The 15625-nt window shown below is 43.2% G+C and overlaps 1 protein-coding gene across 2 annotated transcripts in view; it reads left to right on the forward strand.

The window, feature by feature from the left end:
- The window catches only part of ORC1 (origin recognition complex subunit 1), a 152220-nt gene that overhangs the window by 56445 nt on the left and 80150 nt on the right, over positions 1–15625 (forward strand). For both annotated transcript variants that reach the window (XM_088462246.1, XM_088462247.1), the window contains exons 7-9: positions 1355–1471; positions 11846–11941; positions 14456–14663. In XM_088462246.1, coding sequence (XP_088318372.1) covers positions 1355–1471; positions 11846–11941; positions 14456–14663 — 421 coding nt within the window. The remainder of the gene's footprint in view (positions 1–1354; positions 1472–11845; positions 11942–14455; positions 14664–15625) is intronic.

Here is a 15625-nt window from a genome sequence, read left to right on the forward strand (position 1 = left end):
TTCTCCCACAGCGCAGAGTCTCGATTCACTTGTGTATGTGGGTTCTGGGAAAGTTGGTCTCCACCTTTTTGATATGGTGGAATACGCTCACTTCCATGGAACTCCTGGGGCAGTGGTCCAGGTCTCCATCGCAAGTCTCAGACAATTATTCTGTCTCAGGAAGTCTGTGTGTGTCTGTCTCTCACGTCCCCCCTTTCTGATCCAGGATTGGGTGGTTCTCACCACGGACGCAAGTCTCCGTATTTGGGGTGCCTTGACCGCATGTAACACAATTCAAGGACGTTGGCCAGATTGGCAACTTCTGGCCTTCCTTCAGTACAAAGCTGTGAAGGTACAGTCAGACAACATAACCATGGTCACCTAAATCAACAATTTGGGAGGTAGCAAGTGTTGAGGTGCCATGCGGGAAGTCAGATGCATCCTTCTGTGGGCAAAATGCTTCCTACCAGCCTTTTCGGTGGTATACATTCTTGGAGTCCAGAATTGTGAGGCGAAGTTCTTCAACTGAAAGGACTTTCACTCGGGGTAGTGGTCCCTTCACACCAAAGTATTCCAGATGCTGGTCTGCTGCTGGGGTCATCCGGACATTGACTTGATGGTCTTGCGGTACAACCACAAGCTCCCTCAATATGGCTTCCTTACCAGAGACCCAGGAGCCTTTCTGGTGGACGCTCTTGTGTACAACTGCGGCTGATCTCTGCTCCTGCAGGCTCTCAGCAAGTTGAAGCTAGAGGGTGTCACTGCCTTTCTGGTCACGCTGGACTAGCCACGGAGTTTGATATGCCAGCTCATCACAGCACCCACTTATCCCCATGGTTGCCAGTGTACACCAAGAGGAATTCATAAACCTATTTTATGGGGGTGTACCAAAAATCCTCTCCATCATTTTGGAGTCATTGTAGGCTTCACTTCTGTCATTACACACCATAAACACTAAAAAGTTTCTGATAACTGGAAGGCTACGGCAACGCTAGTAACAGGCAGTACATATGGTAACCCTAGAGATGATTCATACCTGTTTATTTGTGTTTTACTTGTAAATTTCGTGATAAACTCAAGTGGTCATGAGCACTAAATTAGTTAATCTGTAAAATGTTTTACTGTAGAGTTCAGAATATTGCAGTAATTGCTTGCTGGCCAGGCGGGACTCTACCTGCAGAAACTGGGCATTATGTTGTGGCCACATTCCGATGAAGAAAACTAGAAAGTTTTTGTTTGTTTGTCCTCAGGTATGATGTAATTTGTAACTAAATATAAAATACAAGCTGTACTGTATGTTTTCAGTGGAATAGTGGAATGTTTTAGATGACCAATACATTTGTGAGATTTATGTTCCTGTTTTCCTTGTTCTTAGTGTGGTAGGAAACCGACTTCGTCGATCGGACAAGGAAGAAAAATCAACATCCTACAAGTCAAAAACACCACAAAAACTTGACCCAACACCAAAAAAAGGCGCCAACTCTTGTGGAAGGTATTTGTGGACAATTTTATATGTTTACCCTTTTAAGATATGGTTAATACTTCTGTAGCCGGTACAATGTTGATGGTTCAGCGCATGAAAATTCTACAATGTGCTTAGGAATAAAATTAGTAGTTTGCGTACCACTGGTTTCACAACATTTTGTGTGAGTACTGGCAGTGAGGGGGGCGAGTTCTGATGCCGTTGCATGGAGTTTACGGAATGTGGTCACAATCCCGACTGCTAGGATTCTGGCAGTCAGAGTGGCGACGCTGGAATCCCGGCACTTACCAGAATACCAGCGCCGTCATCCCGACCGCCGGGATCCCGAAGGTAAGTACTGGGGTTAGGGGTCTTTAGGTTTAGACTGCAGGGGAGAGGAGGGTTAGGGTAAGGCTGCGGGAACGGTTAGGTTGGGAATACTTACATTTTAGGAGTCGGCATTGTAACCTAGGGCAGTATTCAATTCGCTTTGTGTCCACAATAAAGTTCCAACTGCCGGACTTTCGCCTACATCGCGTCTTTTGGACGTGGAAACTTATCGTGCGTGCCCCCGCTATTTGCTGTAATAAATTCCAAGAGACGTGAAAACTGTGACCCGCAAAGTCAGAACAGTTGGAAAGTGGTGTCCGAATAGTGGAAATCAGCCTGTACCCCCCCCAAAAAAGATGCAGTAACACTGGGGATCAATGTAGTAGTACCCCAATAGTCCTAATAAAACTTTTTAGGGGTATATAAGTTGTTACAATAGCCTCTAACTAGCGTCTTTGCACAAGTGGTGAAGAATGGCACAAAGCTGTATTTTTTGGTGAAAATAAGTACTCCTGTCATATTTGGCGTACCTGGAAATGGGTGCTAGCATCTTTTAATGTCTGTAAAGTGAAGTTTTAGTAAAAGTGAATTTCCTCCTGCATACAACACCTGCAATCACAAAAACACTTGGCTCCTTCTTAGAGCACCCCCAGAACCTTATTTCTCTAGTTTTTGAAGTTGTTCCCCCGACTTTGTGCTATTTTGCCCCCAAAATGAAAGCACCTTTTTGGGGTTTTAAGTTTTTTTTTTTCTGGAATTTTTTGATGCAATTGTCCTTCTGGGGGGCTGTCCAAAGGGTTCTGAGTGGTTTTCCCACCTTTGCACCCCAAAATAAAAATGTAGCACTTCTTTGCTTCTGCTATTCATAGGTGAATCTTTTTTGCCTATTACACTGCATTGACTTTCCGCGTAGGCAAAAAGTGGGTGGAATTGAATACGGACTTAAGTTTTCGCCATGCGAAAAGACGCAATCGGCTATATTTTTTCGCTGATCTCGGATTTTCGCGTCTGTCTGAATACGGACCCTAGTTGAGATTCTAACCACCGACTTCCCGTACCCATCCCGGAATTTACATGCTATCGCAACGGCAACTCTCCCCTTTCGTGTGCAAGTTAATTGAATTCCCCTCTTAGGATTTGTAATGGTTACATATATTGATCTATTCTTTCTCTATAGTTGCCATATTTGTTTAGTAACTGACACATTCCTCTTTGTTGCTACAAGGAAATTGAGACCTATTCTCATATGTTTTTGTATTATAATGTTCCTGGACATCTACATATTTTGATTCCTCTACTTCTTCTCTGCAGCATAACCCCAACCTGCCGGACTCTTTCTCCCCCCCCCCCCCACCCATATCCCCTACCTGCTGGATACGCACTCTCTTTCTCTCCCCCCCACCCCCACATATCCCCTACCTGCTGGATACGCACTCTCTCTTTCTCTCCCCCCCCCCCCCCCCCACATATCCCCTACCTGCTGGATACGCACTCTTTCTCCCCCCCCCCCCCCCCCACCCCACATATCCCCTACCTGCTGGATACATACTCTTTCTTTCTCTCTCCCCCCCCCCCCCACATAACCCCCACCTGCTGGATACACACTCTTTCTCCTCCCCCCCCCCCCCACATATCCCCTACCTGCTGGATACGCACTCTCTTTCTCCCCCCCCCCCCCACCCCACATATCCCCTACCTGCTGGATACATACTCTCTTTCTCCCCCCCCCCCCCCCCCCCCCACATATCCCCTACCTGCTGGATAGGCACTCTTTCTCCCCCCCCCCCCCCCACATATCCCCTACCTGCTGGATACGCACTGTCTTTCTCCCCCCCCCCCCCCCCCCCCACATATCCCCTACCTGCTGGATACGCACTTTCTCCCCCCCCCCCCCCCCCACATATCCCCTACCTGCTGGATACGCACTTTCTCCCCCCCCCCCCACATATCCCCTACCTGCTGGATACACACTCTCTTTCTCCCCCCCCCCACATATCCCCTACCTGCTGGATACACACTCTCTTTCTCCCCCCCCCCACATATCCCCTACCTGCTGGATACACACTCTCTTTCTCCCCCCCCCCCACATATCCCCTACCTGCTGGATACGCACTGTCTTTCTCCCCCCCCACCCCCCCCACATATCCCCTACCTGCTGGATACACACTCTCTTTCTCCCCCCCCCCCCCCCCCCCACATATCCCCTACCTGCTGGATACACACTCTCTTTCTCCCCCCCCCCACATATCCCCTACCTGCTGGATACGCACTGTCTTTCCCCCCCCCCACCCCCCCCACATATCCCCTACCTGCTGGATACGCACTGTCTTTCTCCCCCCCCCCCCCCCACATATCCCCTACCTGCTGGATACACACTCTCTCTTTCCAACTGTTTTTTTATTGAAAATCTTTTCCAGTATGATCTTTCTTGAAGTTTGCTGATTAAACTTGCGCACTCTGACCATATTGTTCCTGCATCTGCTCTCTCTTTTGTGTGTTTTTTTTTTGTTTTGTTTTGTTTTTGGGACAGGAAATCTATAAAAAACAAAATTGTGCTGGTGCAACCCAAATTAGTTTCCTGTTGAGCCAGATATGCATATAACATTTATTGGGTTACACAAATTATACAACAAAAACGCATTAAAACAATGAATTTGCCATAAAGGCTTTCACACAAGATAGCGCATACATAACAGAGGCTCCTTTCTCAGTCTCCTAATTGTACATTTATGGCAGCTGATATATATATATATTTTTTTTGATGCCACAACTTTTATTACTTCTAATGATTGGTTACTGTGGGTAGTTTATATAAGTAACCAAAGAAAATTCACATAGGTTAATTTTGGCAGTCCAAGTGGTGTATTATTACTTGATAAAAAGGCAACGCTCACCACCAAAAATGTGTTAGACATACGGTATCATAGTGCATCTCAATCCATAAATTCCAGAGTGCAAATGATTGATGAAAAAATAAGTTGCTATGATACTAAAGTCAATTTTTTCGTTTGGCGGAACCCCAGTAGTTCACGGGGGTTGAGAACTGGCTGTAGGCTGTCAGTGACTGACAGAAATATATGTATGTAGCCAGCATCAGGATTCATGTATGGTACAACCTCAAACGACCGCTGCACATACGGGACAGTCAGGATCTCTCTAAGGACGTCTGCGGCAACAGAGGTGGCTACAAATAGTCTGGTGTAACACAAGGAGAGCAGAAACGGTTTATATGTGAGGTTGGCAAAATCTCTTCTATGCATCTGTATACCTGTATCCTTTGTGCTCATCAGGCGCTTTGGAGAATTTGAGACAGGAAATGCTTCAATAATTCTCCTATTCAAAATGCAAGGCAAAGTTGGCAAGCGTTTGCACAGATGCACGATGTGCAGCTTGCTAGGCTGGGAACATGGATCAGGACACATCTGGTGGTATGGTAGCACTTCAGGTATGTAGTTAGGGTTGCTGCTCCATCCCATTCATCTCACAAGAGCAAATAGCTGGTCCTTCACTAGAGAGACAGTGAGTCTGAAATGCTGAGAGCTGTCTGTCAAGGGTGTCTTAATCCTTTAGAGATTTTTAGACACTTCCTCTGGTCTGCACACTAGAAAATGCCAGGCCCATTCTGCAGCATTATAAAGGCTAGTGCTGACGGGCCATCCATAAATCTATTTTTGGCGTTAAAGGGGCTTCCATCAGGCCAGAGTTGCAGCTGCTTGGGAGAACAAGTCCAGTGAGATCTGGTTTGATCGATTGGCTGAGAATCTCCAGTCTAATGTCCCTTGGGCGGAACTCCTCCCATTAATGGATCGTGTTAAGGAGGAGTCTACATATAGATGCAGGGGTCCCTTCTCTCCAGAGGAGATATCATTGGTTTGGGGAGGCCTATCTTGAATCCAAGAGACCCTTGAAAGCAATTTCATTTGTGGTTGAGTATCTTTTTGGTCCAGAGGTGGACTACATTAATGCCCAGGCCACAGGTGGTATAAGAGTCATTACTTTCTGCTCCTAAACCAGAGACCCCCTACATTTCAACCCTTTAAATTTGTGGAGCGGACGAGTGGCCAATCTGGGGATGAGAGGAGGTCACTACCATGGTTGCCTGTCCTCAGCAGGGTGACGTCTCTGTGTACAGATCAGTCAGGATGAAGGTTTTGGGGCCCATCTTATAGTCTGGGATCATTGGATTTGCGGTATCCTGTGCAAGGGTTCAACCTGGGTCTGGTCGGTCATCTGTCCATTCTGTTTTGCTGCTCTTTATTCCATGGGCCCTCCCTTCAAGAGGACAGCGTTAAAACACACTATTCAGTCCTTCTGGTAGTGAGGAGTCATTGTGGGGGTTTGGGCATCTCAGCGGGGTTTGGGATTCTGCACAATCCTTTTTCAGGTACGCAAGCACAGACCTTTCCTTCCGGACGATTCTGAACCTGACTTTGCTGAACATTCACTTGTTTGACGAAAACTTTGAGCCCCCATGGTCATTCATAAGCAAAGAATAGGAGAATAGTGGGAGTTCCTAACTGTTTTGTTTATCAAAGACCTGTATCTTCCTTTTCCATATGTGACACTCATTGCACACTTTTCCAGTTCGCAGTAGGTAACCTACACTTCCAGTTTCGGGGCCCTTCAGTTCTAAATCATGTTCAAATGCAGTGAATTCTGACTCCAAATACAGAAGTTCTGACAGCATCTGAGTTACGGTGTTTTTTACTGTAGAGCAGTGGTTCTCAAACTCTGTCCTCTGGACCCCACACAGGTCATGTTTTCCAGGTCACTCAGCTGGTGCACAGGTGTAGTAATTACTCACGAACACATTTTAAAAGATCCACAGGTGGAGCTAATTATTTCACTTTTGATTCTGTGACGAGACGTGAAAAACATGCACTGTTTGGGGTCCTGAGGACCGAGTTTGAGAACCTGTGCTCTAGAGGGTCATGGAGAACACATTTCCAGAAGCAACTCTGGTTCCGGCCCAGTGGATAATTTTTCAGGGCCTCCTTCATGTCACAGTAAAATTCTACACAAACTTATCGAGTGGACAGTGTCTGTGTGCAAACTTGTGATGTGAAGCATAATCTGTAGGAATGCCTGCAGTGGTTGCTACGGCAGTGGTAGAACCTGGCTGGGCCAGTAGCATATTCCATTGCTATATTCAAGAAACTTGCCACGCACTTGTGTAGGTGCTTGTCTCTCCATGTCTCCCATTAAATCTTCATTGACTGCCCACACGTGTCTGTGCTTTCAGACAAGGTCCTCTAGCGTTGTCATAAGAGGATCGGTTTGAGTGCAGTGTTTTGCCAAATGGCTGTAAAATCTTGTTTAACTTTCCTCTTCCCTGGAAAGAATTGTAGAGACCTGTTTTTAAAAGTTTGTTTTTTTTTCCGTTCAAATTTTTTCTGCAAGGCATTGTATACATTCAGCCTACCTATGTTCCCCCTATGGCACTGTGGGATCTTTATCTAGTCCCATCAGCTATGCGACTGTTTCAACGGTTTTATGATTTGGAAGGTGACCTCCCTTCTTGCACTTGTATGAGGGCTATCCAAAAAGAAATGCCTAAATGCTCATAACTCTAAAATAATATGCAACATTTATTTGAAACTGTCAGTTTATAGTTTGTCTGCTAGCTATATATGTATTTTTGTTTAGGTAGTCCAAGAAATACCATGAAATCCAAGATGAAACAAAGCCATCATTGAATTTCTGGAAAAAAAAAAAGGCTGCAGTGCTACAGAAATCCACAGAAGACTGAAAAAAGTGTATGGTGAGCATACAATTGACTACAGCAATGTCAGAAGGTGGATGAAGTTTTTTCAATCGGGAGAATAGTCCATGTGCGACAACCTTGTGGTGGCAGACCATCAACTGCAGTGACAGCAGAGAACCAACACAGTCAATGCCATGATTCAGAAAGACTGTCGTGTGACCATCAGACCATCAGAGATATCAGTGATGAACTTGAATGTAGCCATGGAACTGTAGAAACACTAATCAATGATTTGGGATATTGTAAAGTGTGTGTGCTAAATGGGTTCCAAAGCAATTAACCAGGGATCATAAGGCCCAGAGGGTGGAAGTGTGCAATGACCTTTTGACCAACTTTGAAGCCAACCCTGAGACGTTCTTGGAAAATGTCATTACAGGAGATGAGTCCTGGGTATTCCTTTATGACCCAGAAACAAAGGCCCAATCAAAACAATGGAAATGTCCAAGTTCACCTAGGCCAAAAAAGTTTAAATCACAGCGATCCGTAAACAAAGTTATGGCCACATTCTTCTGGGATTGCCGAGATGGTGTTCTTATCGATTATTTGGAACCAAACCAATCAATCAACAGTGATCGATACATTATTACACTTAAGAAGCTGAAAGAAGCCATTCGCAATCAAAGGTCAACAATTCCACTGTCAAATGTCGTCATCTTACACCACGACAATGCCAGACCTCGCACTTCGATGGCAACATCTGTGGCCATTGCCAAAATGGGGTGGGCAATACTGCCACATCCACCATAGAGTCCTGATTTGGCCCCTTCTGACTTTCATCTGTTTGGCCCTCTCAAATACTGTCTCCAGGCTCAACATTTTGAAGACATAGAGGTTGTTAAAATCGTCATACGTTCCTGGGTCAAAAACCAACCACTGGAATTTTTCCAAAGTGGATTCACAGCTTGGGTTGAGAGGTGGAGAAAATGTTTGAGGGCAGATGGTGAATATTTTGAGTAGCGTTATTCTGTTACTAAGACTTCTAAGTATTTTACTGCAAATTTTCTCATCTGTATCTATAATAAAATTTTATTTGTGAGCATTTAGGCATTACTTTTTGAACAACCCTCGTATCAGCTTATCGTGTTTCAGGACTGTGCTCTGTTTAGCCGGCCGTCTTTTCTGATTTATCATAATAGCAGAGAGGTGCTACTATATGTATAAGTCTACCTAAAGTTGTCCCACGTGTACACTGTCATCAAGAAATGGTTATTCCTTCCTTGAAGGAAGCTGAATCTTCCACTAAATTGGGACAACTTCCTCTCTTGTATATGGTTTGAGTACTAGATATGACGTATGGTCTTTGGCAGACAGTTTACTTGTCTGAGACGCAAAAGCCAGCTTTCACACAGACAACAGCCAGGTGGATGAGATCTAGCATTTAGCAGCCTTATTCTTGTCCTGGACATCTGCTACCAGATGGAATTCCTGCTACTTTACCCAGGTCAGTGCTTCCTGAGTGGCAGGGCATGGGGCTTCTAAACAAGTGCTAGGCAGGACAGCCACTTGGTCCTCTGTCCACATACTTATCAAGTTGTAATGAATTTGCTTTCAGCGATGCAAGCTTTTGCTTTCTGTCATATCCGAGCATACCCTTCTTTCGGGACAGCTTTGGATCGTCCCCATGGTAGAGGTGTCCCCCATATTGACTGATGGAGGAAATAATTTATGGTACCGCTGTTAAGTCTGTCTCTCCAAATCCGTCTTAGACACACTGTTTTCCCCAACCTTTAGTTTGTGTTGGTCTTTATTGTAGTCTTTCTTTCACCCCAGGGGAGTCACAATTGCTCTGTTTAGGAGTGTTTGTTACTGATTTTGTGTTTTTCTGTTCTGACCTGTAGCATCATGCATAGAAACACTCAGGCTCTTATTAAATCTAAATAGTACCTGATGCGGAACTGCACTTTTAAATATCAAAACACCACATTTTTAATAATGTAGACTGGAAGCCATATACAAATAACCACACTAATCAAATGCACATATGGATTGCACACATGCATACAAACTTCAGTAATATACTATGTGTATATTATATGGAAAACACTTGCTGCAAATGAAAAATGATCATATAATTAGAGATGTAACTGTGGAGGGGGATATCCACTTAGCGATTTAACCAAGCAATTGCATGGTAACGACCTCGTTAGCGTGCAATCGCTTGCAAATCACGCATGCATCGGGCATGTTTTGGTCGGAAGCAACCAGCGATGCGCATGCCCGCTGGTCGCTTCCGACATCGCCCGTACATGCTGGTCAACCTGACAATCTCGTCAGGTTCAGCATGTGCGGGGGTGAGGGATGTGCCTGGACTGAACGAGTGAACGCTCAGTCTAGGCACATCACTAGATATACAAACGAGAGCACGACTGCAATGTTGTAATCGTGCTCTCATTTGTATATCTATAAGTGGATACCCGCCTTTACAAATACAGATAACCAATCAAAAAGTGGAGCTTCACCAAAAAATTGTGTGTGTGTATATATGTATGTGTGTATAATTATTATTTTTTTTATATATATATATATATATATATATATATATATATATATTTTAATAGGGGTAAATCAAGGTTAAACTAAAATCTTATTTGACATGGCAACAAGTATTAATCATGGCAACTAGATTTTAGAAAAATATAAAAAAAAGAACCCCAGGCACGAATAAAAATTATAAAATGTATAAAAAAAATAAAGTATGACGATTACAAAAGTGCTATCTATTACTACAAAAAAAAAAAAAAAAAGTAAATGTGTAAGTAAAAGCAAACAAAAAAGAGTTGCACTGACCTGAATCGATAAGAATTAACTGCCTGACAAGGGAACTGAGCACCCATGCTGAAAACAGTCATTCTCACTGGATTGAGTACATCTGAGGAATAACCATTGCCTCAGGAAAACATGAAACTCATTGGAAATTAAGTATATCCAAAAGAAGTGACTTACTTAAGCCAGCGGTGGCCAGATAAAGAATTGAAATATCTATTGGGAATATCTGTTCAGATATTAAAAAACCCAGAAGAAGTCGATATTTGACGAAACGTGTTGGATGATCATGCAAAAGTGACTGAAAGTGGGCTAACTTGCTGTTAAAGAGCTGGTGTGAGGGTCTCATTGTAGAAACAAGAAGCAGCAGCTTATCCTTCAACTTCAAACAACTAAAAGAACACAAACACTTAACAGCACAACTAAAAGTGTTACTGAACTATTATGTTCTTTTAGTTGTTTGAAGTTGGAGGATAAGCTGCTGCTGCTTCTTGTTTCTACAATGAGACCCTCACACCAGAGTTCACCCAAGAATGCAATCATCAGTGTCTGTATAATTGATTCATAATTGTTTATTGTAAAAAGTTAGAAATCTTACATAGCACATGCAGAGTGGCCTATATGGGCTAGATGTTAATAACTTGATTTCCCTCTTCAGGAGTATGAGCTCTTTAACAGCAAGTTAGCCCACTTTCGGTCACTGTTGCATGATCACAACGCGTTTCGTCAAATATCGACGACTTCTGGGTTTTTTAATATCTGAACAGATATTCCCAATAGATATTTCAAATCTTTATCTGACCACCGCTGGCTTAAGTGAGTCACTCCTTTTGGATATACTTAATTTCCAATGAGTTTCAAGTTTTCCTGAGGCAATGGTTATTTCTCAGATGTACTCAATCCAGTGAGGATGACTGTTATCAGCAAGGGTGCTCAGTTCCCTTGTCAGGCAGTTAATTCCTATAGTTTCAGGTTTGTTTGCTTTTACTTACACATTTATACTTTTTTTTTTTTTTTTTTTTAATAATTACTAGCACTTTTGTAATTGTCATACTTTATTTTTTTTATATTTTTATACATTTTATAATTTTTATTCGTGTCTGGGGTTCTTTTCTTTATTTTTTTTTTCTAAAATCTAGTTTCCATGATTAATACTTGTTGCCATGTCAAATTAGATTTTAGTTTAACCTTGATTTACCCCTATTAATTTGGGCTTTGTAACTTGAAACTGAGGAAGGGTTTGGGTTTGTGAAGGGACTAACTTTAGCCCTCAAAGAAAAGTTAGTTTTAAGGGCCCTCACCCATTCCCTCTACTAAACCCCATGCCCTCCAGATGGATTTGGAGAAAAGGAGTTAACAGCAGGTACCAAAAATCCCCTAATTTTATATTTAATTTTGTTATTTTTGAACATTTTGTCCCTTTTTAAATAGACTTTATTTTTGTAGAGCATTAATTATACAAGCACTTCATGTCAATTGCATTCTAATATTCATATTGTTATGTGAATCACTATACGTGTGTGCTTTTCGTTATACTCTTGCTACAGATTTACTGAAGAGAAGGATGTTGGAGACGCACAGACTCCTCGTTCCCGCAGGAGGTCAGCCCAGGCCTCTGCTAGTCTAATCCGCAAGCAGATTAAGTAAGGAACACTATGAAAACAATACCCTGTGTATAGTTTGAAGTCCTAGTTTACAGGGGCTGTAAACTAAAATTGAAAAATATAAACACTATATAATTTTATTCCAGGCTGTTTCATCCCTCTGCAGGTGTTTTTAACAAATTCATGGAGTTGACTAATAGCTCTTGATTTGTCCTGTGACCAGGTCCATTACAGACCTGGCCGCACTCTATCAAATCCTGCCATCTGTGATATGTCGCCCATCTCTTAAAATTGGCACACACTCTCCAGATTTCGGATAACCGGATTACTGCATCCTGATAAGTTAAGAAAATGTATTGAGCAAAGGATAATATGGGAAAAGAAGATAAACAATGGGGTATGGTATAAGAGAGACAGTTAGTTATTAGATAACTAATCAGTTAGACAATGTCTAGATAAACACCAGATGTTAGACACGGGAAAAAAGTTAGACACAAACAAGTCAGACACATTAAAGTTCGACAGGGTGAAAAGATTGACATGAAAATGGTCGACAATTATAATTTTTTTTTGTTTTTTAGCCCTAATCTTCACCCTAACCCTCCCTCCTGGTGCCTAACCCTAACCTTCTGTGTAAGTGCCTAATCCTAAAAAAAAAATAAAAAAAAAATTGACAATTTTTGTGTTGCTCTTTTGACCCTGTTGCTCTTTTGAGTGTTTAACATCTGGTGTCTATCTAGACATTGTCTAATTACTGTCTGTCTATAGTCCGGAACCAAACAATGTCACTTCTTTTTTATGATTAGCTGGATGAAGGTGCTATGGACCCATCAATCGGAATTTGAAAGTTTTGGTTTATCACACAGGGTTTTTGTACACCATCAAACAGGCAAAAGGACGGTTCCTCAATGTGTGTGGTTTATACCCTTTTCTGACATACGACCCGGGAAATTTCCTGCTCAGACCCAGGAATTTATGCTGTGCAAAATACCGGGTATTGGGTTGAGACTCCCCTTTCACACTACAGCGACTACCCCCGAAATTCCCAGGTAGACCCCTTTCAGACAAAAGCAGGGTTGTTTAGATTACCTGCCTCTCCTATGCAGTCTGCCCCTCCTAGCCTATCCCCTCTCCGCGGCTGCAGCTGATGTCATCAAAATGCAGCAGGCAACCGGCCAATCCCAATCCAGCCATTTTTATTTTTTATTTATTTTTTTTGCATTTTATTAATTAATTATTTGTTTTATCCCCTATATGCCCCTCGAAATCGGGAAGAGAGAGAACCCCATCTGTTAATGTAGTGCCCTGGTGGTCCAGCGGGAGTGCAGGCGACCCGCTGTGCCAGAGGCCTGTCGGCGGTCTCCAGTGCTGGCGGGTGTCCCCAGCGTCCAGCTGGGGTCCTCTGTGTTGCGATTTACAGCGACACAGCCACCGGCCTGGGGGGTGGTGAGCGGCAGCGCTGAGTGTCCTATAGGACGCTCTGCGCTGTCAATTCATTGTAAAAGCTGCTTGGTGCAGCACGGGAATAGTAAATTCCTGGGTAGCACCGTTCAGACATAAGCAGGGTAATTTCCCGGGACTTAAGTCCTGGGAAATTCCCTGGTAAATTGAAGGGTCGACTACCCGGGAACGTGTTCCCGGGTAGGTACCTTTCAGGCATACGCGGGAACCCGGGAATTTCGCTGAGGCAGGCTAAATTCCCGGGATTCTCGATATGTCTGAAAGGGGTATTATTCACCTGGGACTTAAAACCCAAAATTTAAAAGGACAATGGTTTTTATAGCAGAACACACCATTTTTTGTTATTAAAAGCGTTGATCTTTACAATTTTGGAGTTCACTTAGTAAATAACTCCTGTGACTGTCAAACATGGAGGAGGAAGAGTGATGGTCTTTATCCCAAGTTGGTGCCTGGTACCCTGAACCAAAAGGACTACCACAGCATTTTGCAGTACCATGCAATACCAACTGGTCTACACCTATGAAGGGTTCACTCTATAGACAGATAAATCCTCCAGGCTATGTCGGAGCTACTTTGGAGGAAAAGAACAAGACGGCAGGTACAAATCATGGAACGGCCGCACACTCCCCAGGATTATACCCCATCCAGTTGGTTTCGGATGAATTGTACAGAAGTGTGAAAGCAAAGTGACCTACAGGTGTTGTGAGGAACTTCCTAAACAGTATGTGGTTACCATTGTAGAAAGAATATCCCGTGTTCCACGGTTATATCTGCAAGAAGCGGCTACTTTGGTGAATCAAAACTGTAGATTTCATTTCAACGAAAGATTCCATGATTTCTTTTTTTAATCTCCCAATTGTTTGTGCAATGATTTAATTTCAGAGCATGTGGAAAAACTAACCTGTATAATTTCAAAAAAATCTGGAAAAATCTGTGTTTTGAAAGTTTTTTACTTGTAGTGTTTGATTATTTTTTTTAAATAAATAATAAAATTACATAAAGGGAGACCTATAACTGTAGTCACTTTTTTAAATTTTACATTCTACTAAATCCAGATTTTTTTTTTACGGCTTGATAAATCTGTTTCCCCAGGATTTTAACGGAGGAGGATTTTGATGAAGTGGATGAAGATGATGACTTTGTCCCCGTTAGAGACTCTGCGGTGTTTAGTAGCAGTGATGACGACAGTGGTGAAGAAGAAAGTGAGGAACAAGGGTCTCCCAGAAAAGTAGGGAAAAGGGTAATACCCAGGACCCCAAGTTCTTCTCGGAAATCCTCTGCAAGTACACCAAATAAAACGGTGAGTGCAGAACATCCTAGAAATGTAGTGGCGGGGCCCTGTGCACTGGGACAGGCTAAAGTGTTCGGGGTGTGCTGCATATAATAGACCGGTCGCCCTGACCTTAAGTATGAAATAGAAAGGTAACACTGCGCTCTACCCCTTCTGTGTGATGACTATATAATTTCACATCCTGTATTCATTTATTATTTAAACACTTAATTCCAAAAATGTGGGTGATGGGAGTATAATGAATCAGGGTATACACATTAACAGCAAACTTGTGTTCTCATGTAAACATGTCTGCACAGTTAGTTGTGATGGTAATCCTATAAAAAAACTCTGTGTATACTACTATCCAATGCGATAGTATGATATAACATTGGTGGGTGGTAGGTAAAGTTCTGCTTAATAAAGTCTCTGTCTAACACCTGTGTGTTGAAGTCTGTCCGTGTGAGGTACCTTCACTTATTAGTTGAGCGGTGTCCGGCTTTCTTTGGCGTTGTGGTTCACCTCTTCTTTCTTTGATGTTGGTGGGGGCCCGGTGGTTGCAGCCCGGTCTTTAGGTACACCTAACTCGTGTGGCTACCTCTACCACTGTGGTGCTCCCTGTGGATCACCTTGTTAATGTTCACCTTGGGGCATCTAGCTGTGGAGGTGCCTGGCTCTAGATATCGTGACCTTCCCTATTAGGGGTCCATGGTTGGTCTCTCCCTCCGGCCCGAGCGATGCGCCCACTGTCTGTTCCTGATCGCTTTCGGGTCACGTGACTGCGAGTCTTGTCTGGCAAGTCCTAGCTTCCTCGATGTTGCGCTGCCCGCAGCTTACTGTTCTTAATAGATATGAGATAGCATTGCTCTGGTGAGTAAGTATCAATGTCCCAACATGTTTCGGCCCTTGGGCCTTCCTCTGGGGAAGTAGATCCTAGAAATTCTTCATCACTGTTTCTTATGATTGTCATTACACATGTGCTATAAAAGTTG

This window comes from Taudactylus pleione, unplaced genomic scaffold, assembly GCF_031769625.1.
Source record: "Taudactylus pleione unplaced genomic scaffold, aTauple2 ptg001167l, whole genome shotgun sequence".
Classification (NCBI taxonomy): domain Eukaryota; kingdom Metazoa; phylum Chordata; class Amphibia; order Anura; family Myobatrachidae; genus Taudactylus; species Taudactylus pleione.